At 33.6% G+C, this 20,678-nt stretch overlaps 1 protein-coding gene across 1 annotated transcript in view; it reads right to left on the reverse strand.

The window, feature by feature from the left end:
- Positions 1–20,678, reverse strand: part of LOC131842813 (neuropeptide FF receptor 2-like) — a 151,788-nt gene that overhangs the window by 27,370 nt on the left and 103,740 nt on the right. Inside the window, exons 4-5 of the mRNA XM_059191379.1 lie at positions 15,030–15,132; positions 2,291–2,388 (exon numbers count right to left, since the gene is read on the reverse strand). Coding sequence (XP_059047362.1) covers positions 2,291–2,388; positions 15,030–15,132 — 201 coding nt within the window. The remainder of the gene's footprint in view (positions 1–2,290; positions 2,389–15,029; positions 15,133–20,678) is intronic.

Raw genomic sequence — 20,678 nt, forward strand, 5'->3', positions numbered from 1 at the left:
TATTGATTATCTAGCATATATTTATTTCTATATATGTATAATATAATATTTGTATATATTTATGTATTTAAATGTGTATATATATTTATTCACGTATATTCTATAAAATATAATATTGTTTGCCCCGCCAACAACTTATCTCTGCACAACTCATGGTTGCCTGGTAGAAAATGTCATTAGGTGTTAAGTCCGCCATATGTACTTTTTACCCTGTGCATGACGTGCATTTTAAAGTAATTTAAATAAATAAAAAATAAATATATATCGTATGTATCGTTCGGTTTATATTTTGTCACATTTTATTTATCATTTATTATATTTGCACCGCCAACATCTATTCTCTGCACCACCTATGGTTGCCTAGTAGAAAGTGTCGCATGGTGTCAAGTCCGCCAAATGTACTTTACTATATTTTGTATATTGTGTGCATTGAAGTTAAATAAATAAAAAAAAAACATTAATATACCTGACAAATAGACAACCACATCTACGCATCTATAAAATTAGTATATATTATACACTATATTATACAGAAGATAACATTATTGTGTGATATACAACATGACACAAAGTCCCAAGTTCCAACTGGTAGTTAATTTATTTTCCTATTATGGTGACAAACGGCGTAACACTGTCTACTGTAGGGAACACGGTATTAAGGTCAATTTATAACGGACCTTATTAATTTATCGCTCTTTAATATATATTATGCGTATGTTTTGGAATTATATATATAATTAGCTTAACTTCAATTTTTCTAAAATATAAGTAGCCTAAGTTACTCCTTATTACATCAGCTACCTGCCAAAAAAAGTCCCGTCAAAATCGGTCCAGCCATTTCAGAGATTAGCCGAATCAAACAGACAGACAAAAATTAAAAAAACGGTTATTTCAATATTACAAATAGATACTCCAATTTTATTTATATTAAAAACATATTACTTATCGATTATATATATTATATTGAAAAATATATAAGCGTTATTTTGACGATTCGCGATTTGGTCGCCGAAAAGTCAACACTAAGTTTCCAAGCTATACTCGAACTCTATTCGAACTCTATTCGTTACCTGATGATCCATCACATACATAATTTATACCCATAAATCTATCACTAATAAATATTTTTGACACATATACCTACATACATACACTATATCTTAATTTGAAAAATATTATGAACGAAAGTTTGGGAATATGGACGGCCGATTGTTATTCTTTCGCGCAAAACTACTGTACAGATTTTGATGAAACTTTACTGTAATATGGCTTATACATTATAACATATAGGCTATAAAATTCACGCGGTTGAAACCGTGAGCATATACCATATATGTAGAGTAGAATCCGTTTATTATGATTATTATAACGTAATTACACTACCAAGGTTGGTTTTCATATAAAATTCTTTATAAAAAACTCGGATATAATGACGTCCCTTACAGTGACATGTCGCTTATTATGACCTATTTTTAGTAAATTATATCCGGCTACAATGACCACACAAATAAAGCAGACAAAAATTACAGATTACTTACATTAAAAAATACACAATTGTATATATATAACGTAGTTTAATAGAGAAACGTAGTAACTACATATTACGTGAAAATAAAAATCACGTAATCAGTACATTATACATACATATTTACATAAAAACTGTTTTTTTTTTCACAAAACGCTTTGTATGATGTCCGCTTATTATGACGTGTTTCTCGATTCCTTTTGATGTCATTATAAACGGATTCAACTGTACATATATAATTTAGAAACAGAAAAACCTCCCCTATATGATAAAAAAAAAATAAACAGGGTGTCGCGTACAAGCAACAACAAAACGCAACACAAAAGGAGCGTTCTGATTGGAGCGCACACCCATCCAATTTAAATACGCAACGTAAAGCAAAGACTTTAAAAAATCAATCGATCGATCTAACGTACCATTGTTCACTCATCTATAACTTGTAAATGTATATTTATAATTAATTTTAAGATAGTAAGCAAATTCTATCATTGTCTACAACCCGTAATCTGCTGAAGCCATCAACACCTACCATCTATCATTCGAGCCGCAACATCACCAACCATCTGAGCATTCGAGCCGCATCATCACCTACCATCTGAGCATTCGAGCCACAACATCACCAACCGTCTGAGCATTCGAGCCGCATCATCACCAATCATCTGAGCATTCGAGCCACAACATCACCAACCATCTGAGCATTCGAGCCGCATCATCACGTACCACACGGAGAATCAGAAATAAAATGGCTAATATAAATACACTAACCTGTTGCATGCTAACATTACCCTCGTCAATATCAAAGGGTGGTCTCACAGAACACAGCGTCCGCCCCATGCACGCGTACGAGAGGATTGTAATTGAACCTGTAAACAAAACGGTAATTTAAATACAGAGATAAACTGCTTTTACATATGCGTTCTTTTACACGCAAATCAGCTTTCACGTAGGAATAGAATAGAATAGAAAATCATTTATTCAAATAAACTTAAATTGAAGCACTTTTGAATAGTCATCACATTTTTTTTATCTACCACTCATTCGGAAAGTTATCTCATCATAAGAAGAACGAGCAAGAAACTTACGTGTTGCTCTTTTAAATAATTTTATTGTTTATTTACATTTTTAAATTAAAATGTTTGAATACAAACTACCAATTAGCACTAATTCAATTATATAATCAAATAGAAAAAAATATTAAATATACGTTATACGTAATTAAATAAGTTGGTTACTTATTAAATAATTAATAAAAGGAAATCAATGATTAGAGCAGACCAGTATGACGGATGAGCCAGCCATCACTGCGCTCGACCATATTTTAGGGAGCCGAATGACCCGGCCCACCACACCGCCACAAGTCTGGACATTTTAGTGAGCATGACTACTCAAGACACTAGACTACAATTGCCATCTGATAGTTATAGTATTCACATTTTACATAAGAATGCATGCGGCAATCAATACAAAAACCGCTACGCTTTCATATTTCTGAAATAATTAAATCAAGAAAGAAATGAAATATATAAGTTATAACGTTGTATGCTAATAAACTAATTATTTACTTGATATGTTGTCATGTATGAATTCGTCTATCCTGTAATAGGCTTTCTTACACAAAAATTGTTTAATATAAGATTTGAAGTGCCTCTCTGTTGGAATTAGCGCAGATTCTGGCAGTTTATTATAAAATCTTACGCAATTTAACTTAGAATGAATTACTCACTTTGTGCAGATGGCATTTAGGTAAAATTATTTTTATTGCTTAAGTTTCCACTTGTACAGTCTTTAAGTTTTTTAAAACTCTCCAAATTCTTCCGTGTATACATAATATTTTCATAAATGTATTGTGAATTAACGGTGAGTATATTTGATTCATTAAAGCACTAACGTAATAACTCTTTTGAACCCATACCATAAATGGAACGTATGGCTCTCTTTTAAAATAAATATAGTATTTATATCGGCTGATTTACCCCATAGCAGTATGCCATATGACATAATGCTATGGAAATAACTAAAATATAAGTTTAGCCGTAGCGTAGGAAAGAATAAGCTTATAAATAATAAGACAAAGGGAATAAGAAAGGCGCGCGCCTCAAGCTCGCTCAGCATAGGAATTCACGCAAGAGAGAATAAGCTTATAAATAAAGAGAAAGAGAATGAGAATGACTGCGTGCGGAGCAAGCTCACGTGTTCAAGTCTTCAATCGTGCTTGCTTTATCGCCTTTTTATAATCGCGTGTAGCGCAAGCTCCCGTGTTTATGCCTTTAACCGTGCTTGCTTTATCGCCTTTTTATAATAATTAATTATCAGAAAATGAGATATACGGCAGAGGAAAAGTATTTGTCGCAATATGGGTATAGACTCAATAACGGTCGGTATCGTATCGTATTATTTTAGTAACATTGGTCAGGTTTCCGCACTGATATTTGTGGTATCGCACATTATAATCATTGCGTAATTAAACAAAACAATATAAATACATTAAGTAATGATATGGCCTTAGGCAAATAATAGCAAAGTCGGTTAAATTTATAGATATTTATATAGAAGTATATTCTGATGACTCTTTATTGCGCACATATAACAAACAAAGAATATTACAAAAGATCTTATCACTATAGTTATATAAGCAATCTCTTCAGAGCCTAGATTGCTTGCATGTAATAAATTAAAACAAAATAGTTAAGTATAGTTCAAAAACATTGAAGTTTTCATTTAATTTTGAATACGTACATGATATATTCAGTTTTGTAAGATTCTACGTAACTTGAGCTAAGTAAATAACGTTGTTTTGTTACGTCAACTCGTGTTGCTTTGATGTACCGGTTAGTATTAAATAATGTTAATGTTGCTGTTTATTTCCAAAAAACAGCAACAGTCAATATATATATAATAATTAATACTAGATTTAAAGACTAACTTGCTGTCCCCAAGTATCGTTTAGAAAAAGTCAATAAGTCTTTTATGGGAATAGGTATAAAAATTTACAATAAGATACCAAAGGATATTTTGGAATTACCCTTAAATAAATTCAAAACATCTGTTAAATCATATTTACTGAGTAAAAAGCCTATTCGTCACTACACGATTACTTGAATGTCGAGCGTGCATGACAATAACTGTTCATGCACGGGATTTTCATTCAATGTTAGACATAGACGCCTATATATATATATGTGCGTAGTAAATAAGCTTTAAAAAAATACAATAAGTAATTCAATTGAGTTTAGAGAGAACTGGACGGTAAATAAAATAATATAATAAAAAATTTTACATAGTATGAATTACAGTGCATCAAAAATTTACTCAAAAAAAAAATACTAGCTGAGTTTCTTGTCAGTTCTTGTCATCTCGAAATCATTCTGAACTGACGGTAGATTTAACATATCATAAGAGTCTGTAATAGACCTACATGAATAAAGATATGTTGAATATGAATTTGAATTATGTTTTTGTGTGAAATCTCATTGTTAAGTTTCATGCAGTTTTCCGAGATACGATTCCAATCTTTTAAATTTTACATGGTTTATCATTAATAATTCATATTTTCACCTTACCATGAAGTCAAAATTTTGAATAGCAATTTTAGTACTTTAACAATTTTCTACACAGGCTGGTCAATAAATAAATTACTTACACAGCAAAACTACGTTTCTGGATCAGGTATATACCTGATACGGATAACGTGTAATTTTGGACATATATATTTGTAAATGTCCAAATTTAAATGTCCAAAAATATAAAATTTTTAAACCCATCATGAGGGTTTAAAAATTTTATATTTTTGGAATCATCAATCAATGAAACTCATCATTTATGAATATGAAAAATAATTGACATATTCTCAAACCTACAGAATATACACACAAAATTAAATACGGTCCAGCCGATTCGGATGGTAGTTTGTTATAAACACAATAAACATCATCATCTCAGCCCAGTAGACGTCCACTGCTGAACGAAGACCTCAAAAAATTTTATATATTCTATATGTACGAGCTAACATCGTACATTATTTCGCAACATTAACATTTTATCTAGACACGCGAGAGCGTGTCAAAGCCGAGTTCAAGTAAGAGAACTGGCGAGCAGCATCGTGTGTAGTTTTACGAACCATTTGGATTCACTTTTGAATCCCTTATAACTCAAAAACTCTTTCACATAAACCTGTCAAATTTGGTTCATATATTGAGACTTATGAGATAAATATGTGTTCCAAATTTCGTATACATATCTCAAACGGTTATTTAGATATTAACGTCCAAATATCGTCATTTTTATCACTGACTCAACTATAGATCAAAATTATAACCCACTTCCAAATGACCTAGGAAGTTCAAATTTGGCATGCAGATAGGTAATTAGGAGAATATAAAGGAAAAAAAATATTTTTATAACTTAGGGTAATATACTGTAGCCTAAGGTCTGACTTGGCTAGTTTTCATATACGAAATATACTGTAGCCTTCGCAAGTTCTAAACCTGTTACTTGTCGGTTCCTATTTTGTTATTAGTAGTAACTAGCCATCGAAAGTTATAATTGGTATATAAGAACTAGCCAAGTCAGACCTTAGGCTACAGTATATTATCCTAAATTATAAAAAGAACTGATATTTTATATTGTTATAAATACATTTCAGGACAGACCATTAGAAATAGAAATAATAGAAATAGAAATAATCTTTATTCAAATAAACTCATTACAAGCACTTTTGAATAGTCATATTTTGATTCTACCACATTGAACTTGGCAACCATTTAGAACTCACTTCTTTTATCGTCGAAGTCAACAATCAAGGTATATATCATAATATTGAACTTGGCTATCATTTCACGAAACATAAATCTAAAACCAATCAAAACATATATGTTTTTGATGAGTTTTACATTTCATTTAAAATCAGTTCGCATTCGGTCATCAAGGACGCCGCGCGTGCTCATTACAATCATTAATCAGTTATATTTTAAGTTTCAATATACAGTCTTAATCGAGTTTCTATCAGTTTTATCTATCAGAATCTTTATAGCTTCGGTACAACCCGAACACTACACTTATCTACAGAAATTGCTGGTTCAAATTAGTTAAATAGGATTACAACATTTCAATTTGCCCTAAAAAAAATTTTGATTAAAAAAGAAATTCAATCTCAATTTCTACCTCTAGCAGACGTTTCTTTCTATTCAGATATTTCTTATTAAAAGATAAAAGGATGAGACGGGACATAATGACTGAGATTAGGTTTGAAGACAAAAGTGATGTAATTTCATTTTTAATCTTTACAAGCGAGGGTTTGATCGCTACCTCTCATTAGCCAGTTTCCGAGTAAAAGTTTGTCCCTGTAAGTTTATTAAAAAGCTTAAAAAAAATTTATTCATGTTGAACATTATACTCTGACTGGATGCTGCTTTGGCACTGGTCTGTTCGGGTTACGAACACTGATTAGACTTTTTGCTTTTGCAACAGAATAATTATTGGTCACTCTACTTATCTATATATCTACTAGCTGTCACGGCAAACGTTGTTTTGCGTTAAAATAAAAAAAAAATATTAGGGGTGAACTACCCCTAACATTTAGGGGATGAAAAATAGATGTTGGCCGATTCTCAGACCTACTCAATACGCTCACAAAATTTCATGAGAATCGGTCAAGCCGTTTCGGAGTATGGGAACGAAAACTGTGACACGAGAATTTTATATATAAGATGTATCTATATTACCAAGTATATGAAATTCATAATAGTCTATCACGTCATATATATGTATTTGATGGCCTCGATTGTTTAGCGGTGTAGAACACCGTTTTACTTACGATAGCGGGTTCGATTCATCGCCCGATACATTTGTATCTCATTAGTATATTTGTTTGTTTCGGTTTGCGTGTTTTCTATATATTTTATGTATGTATATTATTATATAAAATATAATAAATACTATTTTAAGTATTTAAACCAGTTTTACAGTACCCATAATAAACGCTCTGCTTAGCTCGAGGCTAGCGTTGAAGGAATTGTCCAAAGATATAATAAAAACCATTGAGATTTGTTCAATTGTGAAAAGATTACAAACAGACAGACGCGTTTTTAATATTATTATGACACGTTTGACAGTCGTTCTTATTCCATCACGTAGGGTTTAACTGAAATAATACTTAATATTTACAAATGAGAACGGTATGTCAGTGGTATCATGTAACTTGTATATAGACGACGGTTGCCACTTACCGTCAGCTGGGTGTCAGTTTTTTTTTTGTTTTGGACAATTCACACAGCGCCATCTAGACCCAAGTTAAGCTGGCTAAAGCTTGTGTTATGGGTACTAGATAACTGATACATAAACATACATATTTTTTTTATTAATACACACATATTATACATAGAAAACACCCAGACCGTAACAAACAATTATGAATACAAATATTTGCGCCGTGCGAGGAATCGAACCCGCGACCATCGGTCGTAAAGCGGGGTGCTACATGAACATAATTAATTAAAACTAAACTAATAATCCTATATTTAGTTTTCATATAAAAATTCCTTTTGATTACAAATTTAAATAAATAAAAAAACGAATAGATAAAGGTATCGAAATTCGAAAACTATTTCGTTGGAAAGTGGTCTTTAAACCTACACCCGGATCACAAGTACTGGGAAATGTTCGAAGTTTCTCTGTCTGCCACACGACAGACACAGCGCCCGCAAGTTGAATCCTCGGAATGTTAAGAAGTTCGCCTCTTTAGAGGTTTCAAATTGACAATGTTTACACGACCCTTGTTATATACGAATTACGTGCGTCGCAGCCGCAGGAGTTAAAAAAAACCGAAATTATTTTATTTATTTTATTTTTACACTTTTTTGCACCAGTTACAGAAAATATTAATTACTATAAAAATATGTATAACAACGACGAGTACAAAAGGCGGCCTTATCGCTAAGCAATCTCTTACAGGCAACCTTTAGGTAGACAGTGAAAATATAAGAAAAAGAGTAGGTGGTACAAATGACAACACAACTAAGATGGGTATAAATAATACATGCAAATATACATAAATATATATAGACATACATATGTACATACCTACATAAACATACATAGACTTAATAATACACATATCCATGAAAAGTTTGAAGGAAAGAAAGGGACTATAAGAAAAGGGAAAAGTAGAACTAAAGGGAAAGGAAATGAGTTTTTACTGATGCTTTAAAGCTAGCAAGAGATTGAGCGCGCCGAATAGGAGCGGGAAGCGAGTTCCACAACCTAACAGCCTGGACAGAAAATGATTTTGAATAGAAGGAAGTGGAGTGATTGGGAAATCTAAGACGGAGATTGTTTATGCTGCGCAAGGAATGACAACTACTCTTTTTAATATATTTAATTAAAAATAAAATATTACAAACTAAAATATGACTATAACTATCTTTGGACGAAGTTGGTACCGAATTGAGTTAAATTAACAAATACTGAGCCGCGGAAACACTCATTAAGATGTCGAGTTAACAGTTGCCCAGCCAAGATGTGGGGCGCTGATTCGTCATTTCGAAGTACGGGCACAAAGTACAAGGCCGTGCTCCTCATCAGCAATTTCCTTATTAGCAACAGCTATAACATACGTTACAAATGGACGTAATAATAATAATAATGCTGCGTACGGAAAATTCCGTCACATCTTCACGGCACAAATCCTTCAATATTTGAAGACAATAGTCTTTAATAAATGCATTCTCCCTGTAATGACTTACGGTGCAGAAACATGGATACTAACCGTAGGCCTATTTCATAAATTAAAAGTCGCACAGAGGGCGATGGAGAGAGCTATGCTCGGAGTTTCTCTAAGGGACATGATCCAAAACGAGGAAATTCGACGGAGGACGACATAGAAATAAGAAATAGAAAATGATTTATTCAAATAAACTTACATTGAAGCACTTTTGAATAGTCATTACATTTTTTTAATGTACCCCTCGTTCGGAAATCTGTCTCATCAGAAGAAGAACGAGCAAGAAACTTGCATGTTGCTCTTTTAAATAATTTTATTATTACTTAACATTTTTAAATTTAAGTGTGTGAATACAAACCACCAATTAGCACTAATTCAATTAAATACTCAAATAGAAAAAAAATATAGTTCTCAAAGTATGTCAGCTGAAGTGTCAGCGATGATAGATGGGGAAGAAAGGTTGTTCAAAATCTACCCTGTATCATCGTAAGCACAGATATTATATTATATTAGATTCCGTTAGTTTTCTGTTCCCGCGCGTTCCCTTCCCCTCCCTAACTAGTAACAAACGGACCGTACAGCGGCCTTGATGCGCGCGCGCATTGTGTTGTGAATTAAAATAAATTAGAACTGTGTTAACCTACTGTGAAGCTGGAAAGTTAGCGAAGATACCTTCGAGACCCTGAAGACCAAGAAATCCGCAGAACCATGAAGGTAAATGACTGACGCTTCCCTAACATTTTGGTAGCAGAGTAGTTTCCCAAACATTTTGGTAGCAGAGCGTAGTTTCCCAAACAAAAGTTATGGAGCGGTGGCCGCGTATGGGTCGACGGAGTGTCGCGCTCCTGCAATGTGGACCGACGACATCACGAAGGTGGCCGGGAGTCGATGGATGCGGAAGGCGGAACATGGTGGAAGTCTTTGGGAAAGGCCTATATCCAACAGTGTAAAGACACAGGCTGATGGTGATTGATTGATTGAATATAATCTCAGGACAATTCACACAGCGCCATCTAGTCCCATGTTAAGCTATCTAAAGCTTGTGTTATGGGTATTAGATAACTGATAAATATATAGACATATTTCTTTCATAAATACATACATATTATATATAGAAAACATCCAGACCGACACAAACATTCATACTCATGAATACAAATATTTCCGCCGTGCGAGGAATCGAACCCGCGACCGTCGGAAGTAAGACGGTGTGCTAAACCGCTAGACCACCGAGTTCATCGTAATAGTAATAGAATGTAATTATAAAACTGTGGTAAAATCCTTTCTCACTTGACTTCCTGACTTGGCCAAATTCGGGACCAAGATCGAGTGGCGTCAGGGCCCGTAATAGCCGAGATAGGCGGGCAATTTGTTTGCCCAATTAAATCCTACGTGAAAATTGCCCAACCGGTATTAGGGATAGGTAAGGTCGCGTATTCATCACGACAGATTAACAGACAAATCAGATTACTGTTGAATGTAAAGAAAATTGTAATCCTTTCAGATTTTTTTATAAAGTTTATGTTTGAGTTAATTTTGTTTTACTAGTATGACGACCTCGGTGGTCTAGCGGTCTAGCACACCGCTTTACGTCCGATGGTAGCGAGTTCGATTCCTCGCACGGCACAAACATTTGTATTCATGAGTATGATTGTTTGTATCGGTCTGGGTGTTTACTATGTATAATATGTATGTATTTACGAAAAAAAATCTATGCATTTGTATCAGTTATCTAGTACCCATAACACAAGCTTTAGCTAGCTTAATTTGGGTCTAGATGGCGCTGTGTGAATTGTCCTGAGATTATTATTATTATTATTAGTACAACTTAAGAATAGAATAGAAAATCATTTATTCAAATAAACTTAATTTAAGCACTTTTGAATAGTCATAACAATTTGTTTTTTATCTACCACTCGTTCGGAAAGCTGTCTCATCACAAGAAGAACGAGCAAGAAACTTGTGTTGCTCTTTTAAATAAAGATGTTATGTTACACTTTATACAGATATAGTTTTTTTATACACTTGCATCAAAATACGATTGTATCCTCATAACTGGATTCTCGTTCAATCAGTAAAAAACATTCCTGATCTCCAGAACCTCGATTTACACTTGTTTACGCTTTTTCGTGAGACGAGGATCTTGATTATGTAATAAAAAGTGGAGATTCCTGGCTAGTTTCTTTTCCGGGGCATCAGTCACAGGAAATGCTTAGAGTTTCCCTCTCTACCTCAACGAATGTGGTACCTGCACCATGAATCCAGGGAATACTGGAAGAAGTAAGTACCCCTCTAATGAACTGCTACATACATCAGACACCGTTTCCCCCCGTCCAATTCAAACGGGGATCGATATTACGACGGCCTGAGTCGAGGTTCGAACCCCTAGCGGTGCCCTCAGACTAAAGTCGTATCCGTCAGGCAGGAGTTGGCCTTCAGCCGCTCCATAAGTCCTTCCGCGGGTTTGGAATGCCATCTGCACTCGCCCCCTATCGTCCGGTGAAGCTGTAATGGCCAGCTACGGCCAACAGCATTAGAGTGGTCCGAAAAAAAAATCACCTCTGTCTTAGCTGTCCAGGTTGGCTATATTATTATTATATACTAGTTTATACCCGTGGCATCGCTCGCACTGAATCCATTAAATAAATAATATTTTATTTTATATAAAAAGAATCCTATGTTCATTCTAATATCTACAAGAATATGTGTACAAACATTCATGATGATCGGTTCAGTAGTTTTTGCGTGAAAGTGTAACCAACATCTCTACTTTTATACGTTACTAGCTGACCCCGCGACTACGTCCGCGTGGAATTTAACTTTATTTTTCTAAAATATAAGTAGCTTAAGTTACTCCTTATTACATCAGTTACCTGCCAAAAAAAGTCCCGTTAAAATCGGTCCAGCCATTTCAGAGATTACCCGGAACAACCAGGCAGACAAAAATTGTAAAAAATGTTATTTTGATGTATGTACCTTATATATATCCATATGCATGTAGTAAAAAACGGTTATTTCAATATTACAAACAGATACTCCAATTTTATTTATGTGTATATATTTAATAAGGAGTTTTACTTAGTATATGAAAAGTCGTATAAAATTGTAACTTTTATTAATTAAATTTTGTTATAAACGCGATAGTAATTCCTTACAATAGACGGTAGGCCTTTGAAAAAGTTATAATATTTCCCAATTAGTCTAATTTCGTTTGAACTTGACAAGTTTACAGTAACCGTTCTCGTTACATACATTTGAACTTTGAATAAGCAGGTCAAAACATTTAGGAACAGTAATCAATTAAGAAAGTTCGAACAAATGATGTTAAATTTCTACTTCATGCGTAGGTTGACGGCCATGTTGCGTAATTGTATATATAATAAGTATATTTAGAAATTAAAGAAAAACTTTGCCATTGGAATTCGCCATCGTCACAAGAAGAAAATGAGTTAACCATTAAAAGTCAACTCATTTTCTTTTTGTCGAAGGGACGAAAATGAGTTGACGATTAAAAGCATGAAGAAATCTTCATAATTTATCGAGAGGTCTCGATCCCAACAAATGTTCCGCTATAGCGGAATAGATATCATTACATAGTATAAAACAAAGTCGCTGTCGCTGTCTGTCCGTCCCTATGTATGCTTAAATCTTTAAAACTACGCAACGGATTTTGTAGCTTTTTTTTTTATAGATACTATAGTTATTTATTTTTCTCCATATAATCATAAGGCATGTAAAATTCCATGTAAAAATACAGATTTGTGGAGAACTGGTGCCTGTACCAGGTATTCGAAGAACCTGTCACGGGTCACCAGGATTCTGGAGGAAGGTTTATATGTATAATACATGTACACCCGGGCGAAGAACTAGTATATTATATATATTCATATAAATTTTAGAATAGATTGATATGACAGCCTCGGTGGTCTAGTGGTTTAGCACACCGCTTTACTATCCGATAGTCGTAGGTTCGATTCCTCGCACGGCACAAACATTTGATTGTTTGTATCGGTCTGGGTGTTTTCTAAGTATAATATGTATCTATTTACTAAAAATATCTATGTATCTATGTATTTATAGCAGTTGTCTAGTACCCATAACACAAGCTCTGCTTAGCTTGGGACTAGATGGCGCTGTGTGAATTGTCCTGAGATATTTTATATATATAGATATGTAGATAGATATAACTTTTATTTCCGTAAGACACAGTAATGTTAACAAAGTATGTAGATACACAATTACATTGGTCAGTAAACAAAAACTGAAAACAAGTGAGTATATATATGTGTGAATCACATATACGCATAATTAAAATTCCTGGAATCCAGTGATTGGTTTAATTACACAAAATCAAAAAACGCGTTCAGAAAATTTATTAAGTGTACATCAATATTGTGAGTATAGTTTGCCGAGATGATACAGAGTGAGTTTTAATGGTAGCAAAAAACGAAGATGTGTGAAGGTAGACGAAAATGCGAAAAGACGAAAATTTTTACCATCTTTTGACGACCTCGATGGTCTAGCGGTCTAGCACACCGCTTTATGACCGATGGTCGCGGGTTCGATTCCTCGCACGGCACAAACATTTGTATTCACGAGTATGATTGTTTGTATCGGTATGTTTTTAAATATATATGTATATGTATCAGTTGTCTAGTACCATAACACAAGCTTTAGCTAGCTAAACTGGGGTCTAGATGGCGCTGTATAAATTGTCCTGAGATTATTATTATTATTATTATTATCATCTACCCGCTGCTCTTCAGTTTACCCGTGATGATTGCGGTCGAAACACTGCCGAAATACCTCAATAAGAATAAATAAAACGTGGTAAGATCCCGTGATTTTTCCTAATGGTATATAACATATATTTATTAGAGATTCTTTGAGGAGAAAATAATATAATGAAACATCAGTATCTCGAGGCTTAATAGTATATATTCATATAAACAATAATAGGATGAAACTATAAAAAAATTGTGAAAGACAACGTCTAACTCTAGCTAGACAAATATTAATCTAAGGAATTAATAATTTACAAAATGTAATCCTAACCAAAATCCAATAATAATATTCATGAAGCTGAGAAACATTTAACAAAAGACAGAGTTGAATTTTGATTATGTACACAGTGAGCGCGGTCACGTGATCGTCTTAGTTTTTTTTGTTTAGTTAGTATATAAAATATAAAAAAAATATTTCTAGACTACTTTTAATTTATAAATTTTATTTATTATTTTGCGTTTATTTTTCTAAAATAAAAGTAACTTAAGTTACTCCTTATTAAATCAGTTACCTGCCAAAAAAAGTCCCGTCAAAATCGGTCCAGCCTTTTCAGAGATTCAGAGAGTAAAAAATGTTATTTTGATATATGTACCGTATTATTTTATATATATTCATGTGCATGTAGCAAAAAACGGTTATATCAATATTACAAACAGACACTCCAATTTATATGTAATATATATATGTATATATAATATAATAATATTTATATGTATAGATAATTCAACGCGTTCTAAGTCACATGTTTTTTTATTGAAGGAATTGGGTATTAAAGTCTGTAGCACTACGACCTACATCGATCTATTGTGCTCGCCCTTTTTGAAAGTTCTCTACGTAGGCCCGTCAGGGACAAGAACTGAAGGATATTCATAGGAGCGATGGTTTTTATCTCCTCAGGATAGAGTGTATACTTTCCAAAGGAGATATTTCGCTTCTACATGAGTGGGCTGTAACCACGTGACACGTGTAACTGTTACTTGATTATAGTATTAATTTATTTACCTGGTATTGCATATACTATGGTAAAACTGAAAGTTCCAAACTGCTTTCTTCTCTCCGGACTCGGCCATTCTTCTGTGCAGAAATGTACGTCTCTAGTTTCTATCTGAAATAACACATACATCTTATTAATAATTTCATTACATAGTATAAAACAAAGTCGCTGTCGCTGTCTGTCCGTCTCTATGTATGCTTAAATCTTTAAAACTACGCAACGGATTTTGAAGCGGTTTTTTTAAGTAGATAGAGTGATTCAAGAGGAAGGTTTATATATATAATACATGTATACCTGTGCGAAGCCGGGGCGAGTAGCTCGTAATATTATAAATGCGAAAGTTAGCGAGTATAGATGAATGTTTGTTACTCTTTCACGCAAAAATTACTGAACCGATTTTGATTAAAATTTACAGTAATATAGCTTATACATCAGAATAACATATAGACTCTAAATCTGACGCAAGTAAACAACGGGCATAGCTAATATTATAAATGTGCATATTATTATTTGTATTACAATTTGAAAATGTAGACACATTTAAATATTTAGGTAGGTTGATTACCAGTCACTCCAGATGTACTAAGGACTTTAATATGAGAATAGCTATAGCGAAAAGAGCATTTAATGATAAAAAACAACTTCTGAGAGCTAATATATCAAAGTCCTCTCGGAAACGACTTATCAAGACCTACATCTGGAGTATAGCCTTGTATGCCTGTGAGACGTGGACATTGACACAAAAGGAAAGAGACAAACTGGAAGCCTTTGAAATGTGGTGTTGGAGAAGGATGGGAAGAATTAGCTGGAAAGATAAAATAAGGAATGAAGAAGTGCTTGAGAGAATTAAAGAAAAGAGACAGATCATAGATATTATTGAGAATAGGCAGGGGAAAATGTTGGGGCACTTGATACGAAAACTAAAATTGATATGTAAAAATTTTTACGTCCATAAGTGGCTAAAATGTTCTACACGAATAAATGATTGTTGAATTTTGAATTTTGAGAACATAATGAATCCAATGCCATGGAAACAGCCATTAGGCCAACATACGTAACACGTACATAACATACAGCGTAAGTTCTTAATATAATAATATTATATTATAATCCACATAAGTCTAATATAACCGTATAAAGCTAAGGCAGGTCATTACTTATACAGGGTGCCCTATTAAGAGGTTACAATTATTTATGACTCCTACTTTGTTTTCGTTATAAATTTGACAGTTTAGATTACTGTCAAATTTCTACACGTGTAGACATGACATCTATATATATAAAAATTACATGTCACGTTGTTTGTCTGCTATGGGAGTCCATAGCAGACAAACAACGTGACATATAATTTTTAAACTACTGAACAAATTGCAAATTTGATTTGCACATCGTGTGCAAGTTGATCCAACTTGAAAAATAGGATAGCTTACGACTCAACGCAGACCACAGCAACGCGTGGCCCGGTCTGCTAGTGACTATTATATGCTTGAGAAATATAATTTTATATATTTCTTAAGACGATTTATGCGAATCAAACTACTGTTTAGGAAATTGATGATCATTTTCGCTGTACAAACTCATTTTACCCTAACTTCGAGAATAACACGGACTTATTGGGTTAATAAATTTGAGAAGAATGGTATTGTAACATATAAAACAGTTCCTTAATCAAAACTTAGTCCATTGTTTTTTACATGCTCCTAAAGAGAAGCTAGGAAAAATGAATGCTATACAGGGGTAGTGAAGTTCAAAATTGTCTGCCATGCAACAAAAAGTAATCTATTGTATATACATACATTAAAAATCTTTATACATATTTATACAATAAATATTTTACGAGTTAATAAAAAGAAATCTGTTATATCTTCAAACATGTACATATATCAAAACTTATTGATATAAATAAATAAAACTATTTGATTAGCTATTTTCTGCTAGCTTAAATCTTTAAAACTACGCAACGGATTTAGAAGTGATTTTTTTTATTAGATAGAGTGATTCAAGAGGTAGGTTTATATGTATAATACATGTACACTCGGGTGTTTAGAAATAGTTTAGAAATAAATAAAACTATTTATTTACCAATTTTTGCAGCAACCTGTATATATAATCAAATTATTTATTAATTTTCGTCTACGACTTGAATAGAGCGGCTATTGGTTTCTAAAATTAGTCGTATATAGCATAATGAGATGTATATATAAATAACTTAGGTTTGAAGAAGCTATATCTCCGGTGGGCCGGGTCATTGGGCTCCCTAAAATATGGTCGAGCGCAGTGATAGCTGGCTCATCCGTTATACTCGTGAACGAGTGCTGCTTGTAGGGACTGATCTGCTCTTATCACTACGACTGATTTAATCTTATTGTATATTTATATTTGACCCAAAAAATTAGTGCGGCTTGGTAGTTTGTATTCGACTTGTAAATGTAAACTTACAAGGATTATTTAAAAGAGCAACACACAAGTTTCTTGCTTAGTCTTCTTGTGATGAGACAGCTTTCCGAATGAGCGGTAGATTTAAAAAACAATGTAGACTATTCAAAAGTGCTTAAGTTAAGTTTATTTGAATAAATGATTTTCTATTCTATTCTATTTAATATTAAAAATATTGAAGCACAAAAAAAAAAACAAATGACAATCGTAATCATTAGAACACAGCGTCCTATATATATATATTTAAATATTATGAAGTAAATAATTAAGAAGGTATTAATAACTATTTTTGTTGGAGTTTCCAACATATACTACTAGCTACCTCGGCTTCGCATGGACGCATTAAAATCTTTGAATTTCTCGGCGTATTCTATACGCACGTACCATATTATACATATAAACCTAGCTTAAAAGATATAAGCGAACAGACAGCAGCGGGTATAGCTATATCTAAATAATATAAATAAAATTGGAGTGTTTGTTTGTAATGTTGAAATAACCGTTTTTTACTATATGCATATGAATATAAATACGGTACACACATCAAAATAATTTTTTTTGTCTGTCTGGCGGTCTGTCTGTTTGTTCCGACTAATCTCTGAAATGGTTGGACAGATTTTGACGGGACTTTTTTGGCAGGTAGCTGATTTATTAAGGAGTAACTTAGGCTACTTTACTTTATTTTAGTAAAATAAAGTAGCAAGTAGACATATAAATTCATGAAGGAAGACTACTGGCCGGTGTTTCAAGAGGATGGTTTATATATATAATACAGTACTATAGTAATACAGTACACCCGCGCAAAGCCGGGGTGTGTAGCTAGTACGACATAAAAATGATATATCAGATAACAATCGCGTTCAATAAAATCAGTTCTACGAATAAAATATTCGAAGTATTTGATCTAAAAATTGAATAACAGCAATCTCAAATTACATTTATTATGTTACCCTCGATATTCACAAATATTTTACAGCGGATAAAAAAAAGTTAGGTTTCCAATCGATCTCAGAAAGGATTAAATTCTGTTGTATTTAAATGATACACCTATCCGCCCCGGCTTCGCACGGGTATACGTGTATTGTACATGTAATATAATTTTTGTGGAATCACCTTCCATATTTCCGAACCGATACGATATTGACACCTTCAAGAAAAGAGCTTATTCCTTTTTAAAAGGCCGACAACGTACTTGCAATTCCCCTGGTTTTGCGGGTGCTCATGGGCGGCAGTAATCACTTACCATCAGGTGAGCCGCATGCATGTTTGTCCCATGCGTTATAAAAAAAAATGTAAACCTTGCTCTTGTATCAGTCTATCTATTGGTGAAGACTGCATTACAATCCGTTGCGAAGTTTTAAAGATTTAAATATACATAGGGACGGACAGAAGGCGACAGTGACTTTGTTTTATACTATGCAAGTATATATATATTTTTTGTAATTGTTGCAATGTTTAAGTTTTTTTAACATCTACTGAATAAATTTCATTTCAGTTCATTCACTCATTTCGTTCATTTTCTTTAATTTCGTTATATTCGATCATTTCATTCATTTCATTAATTCATTCACTTCATTCACTTCGTTCGTAAAAGAATCGTGAAGAGAGTGAAGAGAGTGATGAGAGTGAAGAGAGTGAAGAGAGTGAAGAGAGTGAAGAGAGTGAAGAGAGTGAAGAGAATGAAGAGAATGAAGTGAGTGAAGTGGTGGAATGGAAGAAATTGATTAAATGGCTGTAATGGATTAATGGATGAAATGGATTAAATGAATGAAATCGATGACTGGCTGTCGCCTCGGAATGCCGACCGTCTGAGATGGTGCTCCAGACTGGTTGGGATAAAACCGTTCACCGATATAACGATTGGAATGATTTCGGTGGACACCATCCCCCACATTTCGGCCACCTCGTGAGCCAGATCGAGATATTTTCTCTTTTTCTCAGTTTCGGCTTTCACGAGCTTCTCGTCATGCGGTATGGTGATGTCCACCAAAAACACCCTCGAGAGTGCCCGATCCATCACCATGATATCAGGTTTGTTCGCAAGAACGGTCCTGTCCGTGATGATGGATCGGTCCCAGTAGAGCCTGACGCTGTCGCTTTCGAGGACCGGCTGGGGCTCGTACTTATTATTATTATTATTATTTGATGGGGTAATAGACTGATCATTGCGGGTAAAAATCACCAAACAATGACAGCATAAATTATGAATGATGAGGATGGATAATTTTTAAGTGGAAGACAAAAATTTGCGGACTGTTCTACAAGTGTTTAATATTACAGCTTTTTGGAGAAGGATGAAAGTAAGTGGGTGAAGTTGTAATATCTTGAGGCTAGTGTGTAGGGATGCTGGGATGACACCTGTGGACGAGATAATAATTGGGAGAGTTTTCACTGTTTCTACCTGCCATTGTATTTTTAGTTCTATTGCTAGATCAGTATACTTAGTAATTTTTTCTGTATGTGTTGATAGAAGATTATGTGTATTTGGTATTGCAATATCTATAAGGTAAACTATTTTACTTTTCTTATCATGTAGCGTCATATCTGGTCTATTGTGATGTACAGTTTTGTCTGTTATTATAGTCCTGTCCCAATACAACCTGTAACCGGGAGAGTCGAGTACTATCTGCGAGGTGTATTTATAGTAGGCTAATTTTTATTATTATTTTTTTTTTATACATTCGCTTATATACAGTCACTTGAATAGATAATAACATGCATACGTAATAGCAAACAGTGATTTAATGGACACAAATGTTGTTGACAAGTGAATACTTGCTTTTAAGGATAAATCCAACATTTGTTGATATATTCGACGAATTGAAAGCCCAAAAGTGCGTAATAAGAAACACAAGTCACGTAAGGAACTCATACATCTACCGAATGAGCAATATGACATAATAAAAGCAATGATTCGATATTTTTCGATTGTATTTTTGGGAGACCTTCACAACGAGATCTGACTATTATTATTAATATAACATCATCAATATTATAATAGAACATTGTTATGTACTTGGCTTAGGCCCATACATACCAAGATTACCGGCGAAAGTTGAGACAAAACAATAATAAACAAAGTTGACAAAACAATAAAGTTGAGACAAAACATAATAATAATAATAATAAAGGCGGCTCACTCCCGGGAATGATGCAGAAACCATGGGGTTTTTCAAGAAGGGTATATTAAGGTTTCTTAAGGGTCGGCAGCACGTATGTGA

The sequence above is a fragment of the Achroia grisella genome, unplaced genomic scaffold (assembly GCF_030625045.1).
Source record: "Achroia grisella isolate CSIRO2021 unplaced genomic scaffold, CSIRO_AGI_Agris_v1 utg2506, whole genome shotgun sequence".
Taxonomy (NCBI): Eukaryota; Metazoa; Arthropoda; class Insecta; order Lepidoptera; family Pyralidae; genus Achroia; species Achroia grisella.